Source organism: Haliotis rufescens, unplaced genomic scaffold (genome assembly GCF_023055435.1).
Source record: "Haliotis rufescens isolate VD_foot unplaced genomic scaffold, xgHalRufe1.0.p SCAF_32, whole genome shotgun sequence".
NCBI classification, from domain to species: Eukaryota; Metazoa; Mollusca; class Gastropoda; order Lepetellida; family Haliotidae; genus Haliotis; species Haliotis rufescens.
In genome coordinates, this window is record NW_025964024.1 from 1,024,325 (window position 1) to 1,039,043 (window position 14,719).

The 14,719-nt window shown below is 43.2% G+C and overlaps 1 protein-coding gene across 2 annotated transcripts in view; it reads left to right on the forward strand.

The window, feature by feature from the left end:
* Positions 1 to 14,719, forward strand: part of LOC124149135 (vitelline envelope sperm lysin receptor-like) — a 35,641-nt gene that overhangs the window by 7,070 nt on the left and 13,852 nt on the right. For both annotated transcript variants that reach the window (XM_046520510.2, XM_046520511.2), the window contains exons 3-6: positions 343 to 385; positions 1,631 to 1,812; positions 6,037 to 6,194; positions 12,454 to 12,605. In XM_046520510.2, the coding sequence (XP_046376466.2) occupies positions 343 to 385; positions 1,631 to 1,812; positions 6,037 to 6,194; positions 12,454 to 12,605 (535 nt within the window). The remainder of the gene's footprint in view (positions 1 to 342; positions 386 to 1,630; positions 1,813 to 6,036; positions 6,195 to 12,453; positions 12,606 to 14,719) is intronic.

Genomic DNA, 14,719 nt, shown 5'->3' on the forward strand with positions numbered 1-14,719 from the left:
TACATATTGTCATGAAATATTTTCCGGATAGGTTCATGGCAATGTACGGGGCGGTCGGGTAGCCTACTGGTTAAAGCGTTCGCTCGTCACGCCGAAGACCCGGGTTCGATTCCCAACATCGGTACAATGTGTGAAGCCCATTTCTGGTGTCCCCCGCCGTGATATTGCTGGAATATTGCATAAAAACGGCGTAAAACCACACTCACTCACTCACTCACTCATGGCAATGTACCATAGTTTATGTGTTCGATTCATATTTGAAGAATATATTCAAACCTTGACACCTGACTTGAAACAATATCTTTTTCAACAATTTTGTGACTTTGGATATCTGCTTTTCAGACCATGCCCAAAGCTGCAATACCGAGAGGATACATAGTGCAGGGTACGTTTTTAAATGTTTCCCCCACAAAAGCACACACTGAAACGCATTCGATTTTAATACTTGGCAAATGGCCACTAAAGTGAAAAACGCATCTTTTATGATTTGGGGTTGAAGTTGAGTTTGCGTGTTGATTTTGTGTCAATATGTTTTTTGTTTTAGATATGAATACAAAAAATATTGAATAAAAGACAATGTAATAATATTTTGATGCGGTGCAGGACGTTAAACAATATGAGATTTTCTCTTTTTAATAAGGGACCAACCGCGGCATCATATCACTTGCAACCCTGATATTGTTTATGACATAATGTATTCTGTAACGCAAGAAACCTGTGATTGTGGGTTCGAATCCCGGTTCCACTCGATTATGTTTCTAGGTTTGTCGGACCGCCTCCGTGGTCTAGTGGCAGAGCCTCCGACCGGAGAGCGGAAGGTTGGGGGTTCGCTCCCAAGCCGCGTCATACCACATGACGATGGGAGATAGTACTTGTTGTTACCCTGCCTGGCGTTCGCCATTAAGGGACTGGTCGGCTCGGAATCTGTATATTGTGCCTGAATGCTTTTTTCGTGTAAAACTGCGTCATAGTATATCAGTGGGCCACCAGTCCGGACAAGTACAAGCAAACAAGCACACAAGCGCACACACGCAAACACGCACACACCACACCACATCACACCACACGCTGCTTTACAAGAGCAATAATCTTGGACCAGACACTGAATCCCAATTCACCTCATATCTAGGTTTGTGAACACCATACCCGTGCTCGTGGGTGTCACCAAAGTGGTAAACGTCTTAGAACTGCATCACTTCGGGGGTTCTTCCCAAAGTATGCTGACCCACCTTGATATAACTGGAACACTGTTCAAAGCGGTGTTAAACCCAACGCACTCACTCACTCACTCACTCACTCACTCTAGCCCTGGTTTATAATGTATTGTTGAATCATAGGTTATTCCTTTAATTGTTCTAAACTAGTTTTACTTCTAAACTGTGATATGCTAGTTGTTATACTGTCCGTCGATGACAGGTGTTTTATTTTAATGTCAGTATTATAAATGTTCTCGTCACGATATGGCTGAAATATTGCCGATGTGACGTAAAGCTTTAACTCACTCACTCACTCACTCACTCACTCACTCACTCACTCACTCATACTATGTTACTATTAAAGTAATTGTAAACTGTTTTAAGGGGCCTCATTTTGGATGTTTTATTTGGGCAAGTGCTTGTACAATCTGCAGTGACCCCCTCGTGTGGCAGCGATGGCATCTCGGACGCGCTAGTGACGGTTATAACTGATCTTCAAGCTGAAGCCTGGGGCAAGTGTTCGGGGGCTACGTCGGTACCGTTCACCAGTTCCGATGGAGTCCACTTCACCCTACCAGTCTCCTACCCACAAGGGTCGTCCCTCTGCAAGTTCAATGTAAGTGTTTCATATATATATTTCAATTTAAATATTTTATATTTATCCATTTGTATTTACAGGGGTCACCGGTGGCCCAATCGTGTATGGCGCCGCAATTCACCGTGCAGTGTTGCGTCCCTTGGGCACCCTAGAAACCTATGATCGTGAGTTCGAATCCTCGTTCGCCCCGATTATGTTCCCAAGTTTGTCAGCACTATACCCGTGCTCGTGTGGCATCAAAGTGGTAAACGTCTAAGACCCGCATCATTTCGGGCTTTCCCCATACAGTATGCTGACACGCTGTGATATAACTTGAATACTGTTCAAAGCGGCGTTAAAACCCAACTCACTCTGTCACTCACTCACTCTTATTTACATGTCGATAATAAGTGTTGGTTTATCGGTACCATTTTGTGATCTTTGCCTCATCAAAGTAGTGAACGTCGAAGACATACGTCACCACGTGCTTTCGGACTTTACTCCCACAAGAGGCTGGCTGGCTGGCTGGCTGGCTGGCTGACTGACTGACTGACTGACTGACTGACTCATCCATGTATGTAACTGTATATCCAAGCTAATCCACTCTGGCGACAGACCGCCGCCGTGGTCCAGTGGATAGAGCGTATGCCTGGAGGGCAGAAGGTCTGTGGTTCGATCCAGGTCGCGTCATATCAAAAACACGTTAAAATATGGTACTCGATGTGTGGTGCTCGGCATTAAGGGGATAAAACTGGAGACGGTTTACTGTGTCTGAGTTGGGTACCAATGTTTAACTGCGACATGGAATCTCGATGCACGAACGTCGCTATATATGTGTTATACTCATCTTCCCGAGGCAAGTGAGTTAACTGACTATACAAGTCCAGTATCCACACTTGCCGAACTAGGTTGGTATTGTGGAGTTACATTTTGGCTGCACTAACGAGTCTATGCATAGTCCAATCAAAATCGCGCACCGAAATCGAAATCCGGTTCGTAAAATGTCGTGGAAATTTCTGTCGATTGCAGGATTTGCAAAGCATGTCCATCGTTGTCAACAGATATTTTCCTGGTCTTTTCAAGGTTTTTATTCAAGCTGTTCACGTGATTTGATGCACTTCGCTATGTAAGACCCGTTTTATCACAATATAGATCTTGATTATCGATCAGATCGTTTTGACTGGGCGCCGCCATTTATGTAACCAAATACAAGTGATACGAGAGGTGGAATGTGATTGGTCCATATGAGAGGCTTAGAAGGGACATAACTCGTAATAACCACGGGTGGCGCTACGGTCGAACCCAGGAATTCCAGCCGGCAAGTGTGAAACTGGACTTTTAAAGTAAGTTTACTCCCTTGCCTCGGGAAGATGGGTTATACTCCGGTCCATGTCACATCACGTTTTATGGTTTCCATGTTGACGGGTATCAATTGTAATGAGACTAGTTGGTACACATGAAATTTGTTTCTTTATATATTAGTAATTTTCTCATGTACTGGCCTTGGCATGGTATCGTACCAACAATTACTGGTTTCGAACTGTTTGTCAAAGAGACCTGAGTATACATGCATAAAGTAAACAGAAATAAACAAAACCTCTGATCTATCTGCTCCCTATCTGGGCGTTGCTCATGCTGTAAACATCTTTAAAATTTAGTTTAATAATAAAATCCGGAGGAGCTTTTACAATGTAATGGTGCCAATAGGAGAGCGATTGGGACAACGTTTGTTTTCTGAAATGACTTAAACAGCTATAAATTTTGCTTGCATTCTTTATTGGAAGTATTTTGTTTTCATAGTTTTGGCAGTTAAACAGACCATTACGAATTTGAATCGTAAACAAACGCAAGCCTTTTAGCCACTGGCAGTTTGACGATTGTTCCTGTAAATAATGGCAATTTTGTAAAAGTTTTAAAGTTCTTTTTGGGAATAAATGTGTCTGGCAAGATTTGTAACACTTGTAAATGGGTTTAATCTCATCTGCAAAATGTGTGTAATTTTATTCTTGTTAAGGGTGCCATTTTTCATGATTACGTATCTTGTGAGTGAGGGTCTTCATTAATACAACATTCGCCAATAATTTGTGGTATTGTGGATAGAGTATCAGCTCGGAAAGACTAAGATCGGTGTTTCGATCCCGACCGCGTCATAAAAAAACCGTAATAGATGGTACTTGTTGTTACCTTGCCTGGGACAGGCAGACACACACACACACACACACACACACACACACACACACACACATATACACATACACACACACACACACACACACACACCTCGCTATGTAAGTGCAATAATCTTGAACACGAAGTTAAACCCCATTTCACTTCACCGTACAAATAATATAGCTATGTTTGAATGTCAAATTTCTGAATGTCCTAAGGGGCGGTCGGGTAGCCTAGTGGTTAAAGCGTTCGCTGTCACGCCGAAGACCCGGGTTCGATTCCCGACATGGGTACAATGTGTGAAGCCCATTTCTGGTGTCCCCCGCCGTGATATTGCTGGAATATTGCTAAAAAGCGGCGTAAAACCATACTCACTCACTCACTCACTGAATGTCCGAAACGTTAACCGCTGTAAAATATTCCAGTCAACCGGCTGTTGAAGTGTGAGTGAGTTGTGCTAAAAGCTGCTTTGAACAGTACTTCAGTTACATCGCGGCTTGTCCGGTGATGGAGGGGGGAGCCTGAATTGATGCAGTTCATAGATTTTAACCACCTTGTTGAATGATGCTGACAACCGGGGACAGTTTTGTATTTGCTCCCTCTGTATAGACCTGTGAACCATTGTTTATAAAACAACGAACATATCGCAAAAAAAGCATCTTTGATCGATAACAACAGACATGCCTTTAGCACACTTCGAAAGACTTTTTAGCATTCCATGTCATCGGAGAAAACATTACCGATATCTTTTCGTTGAATAGATTTCACAAGAAACACATTTTGCTTTCCAAAGGAACATCTCTCACCTCCCGTGGGATGGTCCTTTCAAGTCTTTGCTAAAAAACAATTCGTTTTTCTCCAGCAATCTGTCCACACCGGGGGATGCATGTCACTTTGATTTATGGTGGCCAAACATACACCGTATGGGGCTAAAAGAACATGTTCTTTGGCAGAAATGTTCACTTGAAGAGCTATTGTTTGATTTCCTTTGCCATGAAGAGAAGCATAAGGCGCTATAAGAGACGTCTTCCAGTTTTTATCGCTCTGGAGGTACGTCGTAACATTAACGCGCTAAATGCTACCATACCGTTACAGCGGAAACAGCGCGCACCTGCCAGTCGTACAACGGCTAATACCTTCTTCAATCATGGACGTGATGGCGTTCATGATACTTCTGTCTTACATTATATATAACAGAGGAACGATAAATTTTGACAACAAATTGATTTACTATTTTGGCGAAGCATTCACCAAAACACCGGGCGCAAGTCTATCGTAATATTTTTTCAGCGCACTGAACGTAAGAAATTAGAACAACAATGAATAATTTAATTCATAATATAAATTTTATTTTAAAAATAACACCAACCTCTGACTAAGTTCAACTAAGTTGTCTTTTATAAGCTGTTGAAAAGAGCTTATAGTTACAGACAGAAACATGAGTGTTTTTACGCAGTTTGAGAAAATATCAGAAACGCAATTTTAAAAAGAGGTCGCAGAGCGTCCAGATAAGTTTTGCATCAGTCGAAATTGATTTTGTGCGCCAACGTTTTCAACAGCCAAAGTTTCGTGCTACAATGCTGCAAACAACCCCCGACCCTGCTATCTGCTTTTGAACACTCACTCGTAGTGGCAGTAGCAGCGAGGGTGACTATCCTGCCCAGCTTGAGGGGTGTGGCTGAGAGGTCGGTCAAACTGCTCATCACAAGATTAACATAACGGATCAGACCGACTTGATCTATTGCGTGTCGTACTCAGACAGCGTGTATCGTTGCTCACACTAGTAATCACTGGATTGGGATCGGGTGGTCAGGCTCGGTGACTTGGCTGATGCATGTCATCGTATCCCAACCGTGTGGGTCGATGCTCATGATGTCAATCACTGGATTGTCTGGTCCAAGCTCGTTTTTTTTTTTTTTGCAAACAGCCGTCATATAGCTGGAATATATCTGAGTGCGGCGTTAAACAACAAACAAACAAACAAAACACTGGATTGTCGCCGTCACATAGCTGGAATGTTGCAGAGTACGACTTTTAACAAACAAAACCAATCCATTCCCAAACTGATTTGAATATTAATTCCCGATCTCCCAGGAACTTGGCAACTCGACAAAGGGGTACACAATGAAGGTGATCGTTTCTTATGGTGAATCCAGCAACCCTCTCCATCAAGTAGAGGAAGAGTACCGAGTCACGTGTACATTTGGAAGCAGTGGCCAGAGTGGCAGCAAACAACACCGCATTGGTGACAGGTGAGTACCAAATAAGCAGGACTTGATCAACATTATTCTCGTCCTTTATAATGACTTAAGTAAAGATCTGTTAGATGTTGAATTTTCATGGATCCCCGCTCATATTGGATTACTTGGAAATGAGAAAGCTAATAAATTGGCTAAAGCTGCACTAGAATTTGATGAATCCGAACAGGATGAAACAATTTTACCTTCTCCTGCAGAGTAAGGCACCGTCAGTATGGCCCATGCTAAAACAAAATGGCAGCAGAGATGGGCATCATCCTTAAAAGGACGTCATCTCTTTGGCATCGATCCTTTTATCACTAAATTACACATATCTAGAAATATTGGGAGAGAGGAGGTTCTCTTAACCAGACTTCGTGTTAGGCTCGAAGACCACAATGCCCATCTAAATGTTATTAATATTATTTTATTGCATTGCCAAAAGTATGTTAATCAGCGTAAGGCAATGGTGGAGGCACTAACAGTTCTCAATATTGACTTCTCATTGTCTGGTATTTTCTGTTCTAGGAATATTGTTCACCATGATGTTCAGAATGTCATTCTCGCTTATGTTAAAGCGTGTGGCAGTTTTGATACTTTATAAAATATCCAGGTACTTAGCAAACCTTTATTATGGGCAAGGTGTAAATGGGCCTAGTTGCCCGAACACCTATAAAACATTTTACTAATCAATCAATCAACCAAATAATCTGAAGGTAATGCTATCAGCATATTCGTTAATCGGTTTTTTTTCGAGCTGTTCTGTATTTCACTTGTGGGGCATCCCGTTTGACAGGTCTGCAGCAGGATTTATCTGCCAAAACCGTCCGACTTTGGAAGACACTAAGAGGGCCCGAACGGAAAGGTCTTTTGTTTTTTAATGTTTTTTTATGCTGATCTTATTAAAGCGGAAACATGTGTATCGTGTGTCAGAAGAAAATGTTCATGGCGTTCAATGATAGACGCTTCTGATCAACAAAATCAGTGGCGTCAAATCATCTCAGTGATTTGTGTGTCGATAAACTGTCAACTAAATCGATGGCCAACATGGAAAGGGGACTATGCTTGTCGTAAAATGCGAATATGCTTGTCGTAAAATGCGAATATGCTTGTCGTAAAAGGCGACTATGCTTGTCGTAAAAGGCGACTATGCTTGTCGTAACAGTCGACTATGCTTGTCGTAAATGGCGACTAATGGGATCGGGTGGTCAGGCTCGCTGACTTGGTTGATGCATGTCATCGTATCCCAATTGCGTGGATCCACTGGATTGTCTGGTCCAGATTCGATTGTTTTACAGACCGCCGTCATATAGATGGAATATTGCTGAATGCGGCGTTAAACAACAATGGCCAACATGGCTATGTATTTCGTCTGAAACCAATTCTTTATTGTACAAGTTTTCTTATGTCTCTATCAGTGTATTACGTATAGGTTTCGCGTCCTTACTTTTGCGACAATACAGTTAAGATATATCATGTTTTTACTATGGATACACCTGCGTTATGGTGACCTTAATATCGATATATCTACCGTATTGAGATACATATCGTATCCTTACTATCGATATACATACAGATAGACAGACAGGAGTTTATTCAATATTTTAGCCTATATGACCCATAGTACAGTAGTGTTTGTTTTTTGTATCAACATTGTACAGTCACGTGTAGGTAATAATAAGTTTACATAAAATATTAACGTCTAATTTCAAAAATCTTCTTCAGGAATATTGACAGAGATGATATTGTATTTGCATTGCAGGAGTTCAACAAATTTCTCATCAGTTGTTCATCTTTGTACATAGTTGAAATCATAGGGAGGTATCTATTTCTAAAAAACTGATAATATTTACAAATGAGAAGTACATGAAACTCATCCTCAACATAGCCTTCATTACAATAACGGCATAAACTACTTTCTTTATGTTGTACATTTTTCTTTCTGAGATTGTTAACATTAAAATTATGTAATGATATACGTAATTTACAAAAAGATCTTCTCAAAGGTCTATCCTGAAGTACAGATACATATTTTTCAGGAACAAGTAAAGATTTTATATTCGTATAATGGCATAAAAACCTTGAGGATGATATTTGACAGTGCCAATCTTGTGAAAATATATCAACTAATCTTTCCTTAAGCATGAAGATAAATAGTTTATCATTTCCAACATCTTGAGATATCCATGCAAGAGAAAAACCAGACATATCGATATACACATCGTATCGAGATACAAATCGTTTCGTGACCTTTCCACTAAGGTACATAGTGTATCGGAATCATGTGTATCATTGCATTTTCGGGAGACTGCTTATGTTGAGGAAACTCAAGTATGAATTTATAACTTGCTAATTATGTACGGTGAATAACAGAATAAGTGCAGAAGGTATGAACAGCTTTACAGAGTTGTCACACATTCCTGTGTGGGAACATATCCCTCTGGGTACCACATCGGTGAGGATCCGGGGTAGATAAGGTCTTCAACAACTCATTCCTGTCGCAAGAGGCGCCTAACGGGAACGAGTGGTCAGGCTCGCTGACTTGGTTGATGCATGTCATCGTATTTTCCAACTGCGTGGATCGATGCTCATGTCAATCGATGGATTGTCTCGTCCAGACTCGATTGTTCAAGACCGCCGTCTTGAAGCTGGAATATTGCTGAGTGCGGCGTTTAACGACAAAGAAACAAAACGGTAGTCTGTTTGAGGACCGATGGCCATGTGGCAACACAGATCGGTGTAGCGTGTCCCTCAGCTGCAGGGTGAGCTGCAGGGTGAGCTGCAAGGTGAGCACAATGCCTTTGTGGGAACAGATGGCCATGTGGCACCACAGATCAGTGTAGCGTGTCGTTCAGCTGCAAGGTGAGCACAATGCCTGTGTGGGAACAAATGGCACAATAGCTGGGTGTAGCGTGTCCCAGAGCTGCAAGGTGAGCTACACGGTGAGCACAATGCCTGTGTGGGAACAGATGGCCATGTGGCACCACATATCGATGAAGCGTGTCGCTCAGCTGCAAGGTGAGCTGCAAGGTGAGCACAATGCCTGTGTGGGAACACCAAGTCAGCGAGCCTGACCACCCGATCCCATTAGTCGCCATTTACGACAAGCATAGTCGCCTTTTACGACAAGCATAGTCGCCTTTTACGACAAGCAACCAAGTCAGCGAGCCTGACCACCCGATCCCATTAGTCGCCATTTACGACAAGCATAGTCGCCTTTTACGACAAGCAACCAAGTCAGCGAGCCTGACCACCCGATCCCATTAGTCGCCATTTACGACAAGCATAGTCGCCTTTTACGACAAGCAACCAAGTCAGCGAGCCTGACCACCCGATCCCATTAGTCGCCATTTACGACAAGCATAGTCGCCTTTTACAACAAGCATATGTGGGCACAATAGCTGGGTGTCGAGTGTCCCAAAGCTGCTGGGTCCATACCATACCTTTACTCGTGGATTTAGCAATCGTCTACAAAGTCATTTCTGGGGTTCCCACATTATATGGACTCGTCGTGATATAACGTGATGATGTACTGTTCAAAGCGGGGTTTTACTCAACTCGTACTCTCAATCATTCACATCCTTTCATGTACGGAATGTAAACGTCTTCTCGTACAACACCCCAGGAACATACCATGTTTGTCTTCACATCTGTGCAGTGTTATTGTTCTAAATCTGGACGTGGTGCTGATGATGGAGCTGTGTTCTGTGAGGCTTTCCCCATTACTTGGGTTACTGATACGTCGACCCCTATTTCACAGACATACAATGCATTGTACATACATAACATTGCAGTTTCTGGAACTTAACTTTGGTAACAAATATGTTTTGATCATATGCAATCTGGGTTCTGGGTTAGAACTGGTCTACCGTCACCAACACCTCTCTTATAATGAAAAGACCCAGGTAGAGAATACTTCATCTGCAACCCATGCTTGCCGTAAGAGACGACAAACGAGATCGGGTGGTCAGGCTTGTTGATGCATGTCATCGTATCCCAATTGCTTGGATCGATGCTGATGTCAGTCACTAAATTGTCTGGTCCAGACTCGATTATATACAGACCGCCGTCATATACTACTCAAAAGAAGTTAAGGATCACCCGATTCTTTCATATTGGTAATGTTAATCTGTCATGGCATGAGAGATTAACTATTGTAATATGAAAGAATCATGATCACTTCTTTTGAGTAGTATATATATTGGAAATAAAGGTGGGATATTGTGACTGCGGCGGAAAACAACGACGAACTTAGCATTCAGGCAATGACAGTCGGTGCTTTTATTGTAGGTTTGTTTGTTTGTTTGTTGTTTAACGCCCCAATCATCAATATTCCACCTTCCTTTCCAATATGAAATTATCCTTGGCCAGACAAGCCAGTGATTGACATTATAGGAACGTCCACATTATCAGGGTTAAAACACAGTGTGACATCGAACCCCGAAGGTGTAGATCGTTGCTCATGACTCGATTTCCTTTCGGCTCCAGGTCCCCAATGAGTTATTTTTATTATAGCCTTAAATCATGTTTCGTCAGTTCTTTATATATTAACAGTGGTCGGCTAAGCGAATGCTGTTTACGCCGCAGTGAACAATACCATGGCTGCGTTTAAACAAGTGGTTGACAGCATGAAGAACGATGGATGGATAACGCACAATCAACCAAGTTCCTCAAACTGATCTGACCGTCGTCAAATTTAACTACTTCCATGCATAAAGGGGCACGGATGGCCCAGTCGTCTAATGCGCTGCAATTCCCTGTACAGAGTCGCGTCCCTTCGGCATGCCGCAAAACTATGAATGTTGGTTCGAATCCCAGATTCGCCCTGATTACGTTTCCATGCATGCACCACTTTGGGCTTTCCTCGCACATCAGAGTGAAAGGAAGCACGGGTAGCCCCGTCGCTTCAGGCACCGCAATTTGCTGTGCGGGGTTGCCACCCCTGGTCACGTGAGAAACCTGTTTGTGTGTTTGTTTCTAGGTTTGTCAACACCATACCCGAGCTCGTGGGTTTCGCAGAAGTGGTAAACGTCTGAGGCCTGCATCACTTCGGGCTTTCCTCCCACATCACGCTGACCCGCCGCGATATAACTGGAATACTGTTCAAAGCGGCCTTAAACAAAACCTACTAACACGAATGATGCTTACAATATCAACGCGTTGAGATCACTATGTAATGCCAGGGGCCAGGGCATGGTTTCCATCAGCTGCTTATTGTACTGTGTAGACAGTTCATACGGGGAAAGACCCGTGAAGATTCCGGGGTAGAATAGGTCTTCAGTAACCCATGCTTGCCGTAAAAGGTGACTATGCTTGTCGTAAAAGGCGACCAACGGGATCGGGTGGTCAGGCTCGCTGATTTGGTTGATGCATGTCATCGATCCCAATTGCGTGGATCGATGCTCATGGTATTAATCACTTGATTGTCTGGTCCAGACTCGATTATTTACAGACCGGCGTCACATAGCTGGAATATTGCTGAGTGCGGCGTTAAACAACAAACCAATCATACGGGGCACAGTGCGGAGTGGGAATTTGTTCTGCCCCGGAATCCCTCGGTGTTCTTGCTATTCGAGGAATGGCGTCGATTCGTGGAGGTGTGAATACCGGGAAAGCCGACAACATTTGCACTAATCGTCCCGGAATCCAGAATGCTGAACCTTAATCACTTTCGTGGAGAGATACAGATTAGAGACGGGGACATATCTGATAATATCGCGAATCAGGGAGGGAGGTAGAATTTAACGACGCTTCGCTATTGTTTCAGCTAATAGCATGATGAAGCATGTTAAAATTGTCCCTGTATACTAGTATATATGTTATAGAAACAGACCCGTCATGAATGTTTGTAGAATGGTCATAAGAATATACATGTTTAAAAATAATTTTGCTGACTTTATTGTTTTGGTTTACGGTTGCTTCCCTAAAAACTGTGATCGCAGCTAAAACATAAGTGAATCAGAAAATTGTTCTAATTGGCCTTATAAAAGAAAAAGTTGTTTTTTTTCTAAAATGTTACTCATTTTTGTGGAAGTTTCGTTTGCTGAATTGGTTAGGTCGCTGACTTTGGGTGCTGGCGATTAGGTGCCAAACACTGAGAGTATGGGTGGAATCAAGGATGTGACTCCACCCAAGTAGATACGAATTGTTACCCAAAAGATAATATATGTTACATTTAAGCACTTTCTGAAAGACATTACTTGTCCATACGTAAAGAAAGCAATTAACCTTAAATGTCTGTATGATATTAAAATGCATTGTCCTTTCATTTCAGCCTTATCGCGCCATCCGTCCTGAAGAACAACGTGGGTCCTGGGTCCAAGGCAAAGGTAAATCTTGTGGTGAGCAGTGTGACCGGGGGCGACCTCTCAGCTACACCCCTCAAGCTGGGCAGGATAGTCACCCTCGCTGCTACTGCCACCACGAGTGAGTGTTCAAAAAGCAAAACATTTGTTAGGTGTCTGTTATATCCAGGCGCATTCAGCAATATTCCAGCTATTTGACGGCGATCTGAATCGAATAATCGAGTTTGGACCAGACGATCCAGTGATTGACATCATGAGCATCGATCTACGCACCTGGGCTACGATGACATTCATCTACCACTGAAGCGAACCTGGCCATCCGATCCAGTTAGTCGCATATTACGACAAGCACGGGTTGCTGAAGACCAATATTAACCCGGATCTTAAATTCACGGGGTTCAACGTGAGAATATGCAAACGCCAACTTGTTCAGCTTTTCGGCCATCATGTATTTTAATGTCTGACACATGCGGACAATACCCTTACAAGTTAACAGGGGCGGTCGGGTAGCCTAATGGTTAAAGCGTTCGCTCGTCACGCCGTAGACCCGGGTTCGGTTCCCGACATGAGTGAAGCCCATTTCTGGTGTCCCCCGCCGTGATATTGCTGGAATATTGCTAAAAGTGGCGTAAAACCATACTCACTCACTCACTACAAGTTAACAGTATTTGCACATGGCGATTACACATTGTTTAATTCGTTGCTACGAGATTCTGCAAAAATAGTACACTGTTAAAGGACCCCTTTCAACGAGGATCGCCCAATCGCCAAGGCCTCACCGTTTGCTGTCCCCTAACCATACCAGTACTCGGCACGCATTGGTTAGAATCTGTCGGACCTGTCAAGATCCGGGGTAGAATAAGTGTTCTGCAACCCATGCTTGCCTTTAAAGGCGACTTTGCTTGACGTAAGGCGACTTTGCTTGACGTAAGGCGACTAACGGGATCGGGTGGTCAGGCTCACTGATGCATGTCATCGTATCCCAACTGCGTGGATGGATGCTCATGTTTTCAATCACTGGATTGTCTGGCCCAGACTCGGATATTTACATACCGCCGTCATTTAGCTGGAATATTGCTGAGTGTGGTGTTAAACAACAAACAAAACACAACTTTGGTTTGTTGGAACCAAAGACAATTTGCAACATCCGTGTTTTCTTTTAACATTTAGAAAACACAAAGTAGCTTTTCGTGCATGCATGTACGACGCTATGTTAGGGCATTTATCCGACGTTAAACTTATTTCACCTCACCTTATTCATACTCCGTTGGGGGGCACGGGTGGCCCACTCGTCTAAGGCGCCGCGATTCGCTCTGCAGAGTTGCGTCCCTTGGGCACGCCAGAAACCTATGATTGTGGGTTGGAATCCCGGTTCGCCCCAATTATGTTTCTAGGTTTGTCAGCACCATACCCGTGCTCGTGAGTTTCACCGCAGTGGTAAACGTCTGAGACCTGCATCACTCCCGGCTTTCCTCCCACATTAAGCTGACACGCCGTGATGTAACTGGAATACTGTTAAAAGCGGCGTTAAACCCAACTCACTCACTCACTCATACTCCGTTGCAGTGTTAAGCTCAATGTGGTTATTCTTTGCAGAAACTGATGTTTGGCCGTGCTTGAAATATCATAGATAACGCCGCTCGTCATGCGGAAGGCCCCGATTCGATTCCCCACGTGGATAACATATGTAAAGCCCATTTCTGGTGTCCCCGACCAATTATTGCTAAAAACGACGAGAAACCATTCTCATTCACTTACTCACTCGTGCCCTCCATTATGGGGATGTAAACTTACTTTTTTTGGTAAAATAATCATCAAACATGTCACTCCCCTCAGTCCATTATATAATACGATCCTGCCAGTACATCTGCCCATGGCCTGCAGTGACCGGGGACCGACCGACCGCTGATGGTGGCGCCAAAATACCTAGCGTTATTCAACACGTTCAGGCACCCGGCGCCAGATTTTTTTTTATCTAAAATGCAAAAAAAGGAGTCGGTTGTGAGCCTTCCTCACATCGATTAAGAAATACTGGGCAATTACACCTATGTTTTTATTCGACTCTGGTTCACCTGGAGTTCAAATTTGAAAAGCTCAGTTGACAACGTTCTGGTATGTGGAAAAGCATTATTTCACAAAATAATAACATAGATAATTTTTGTGACTTTAAATGTAAAACGGGGAGGTAGGGTAGCCAAGTGGTTAAAGCGTTCGCTCGTCATGTTCCATTGCCCA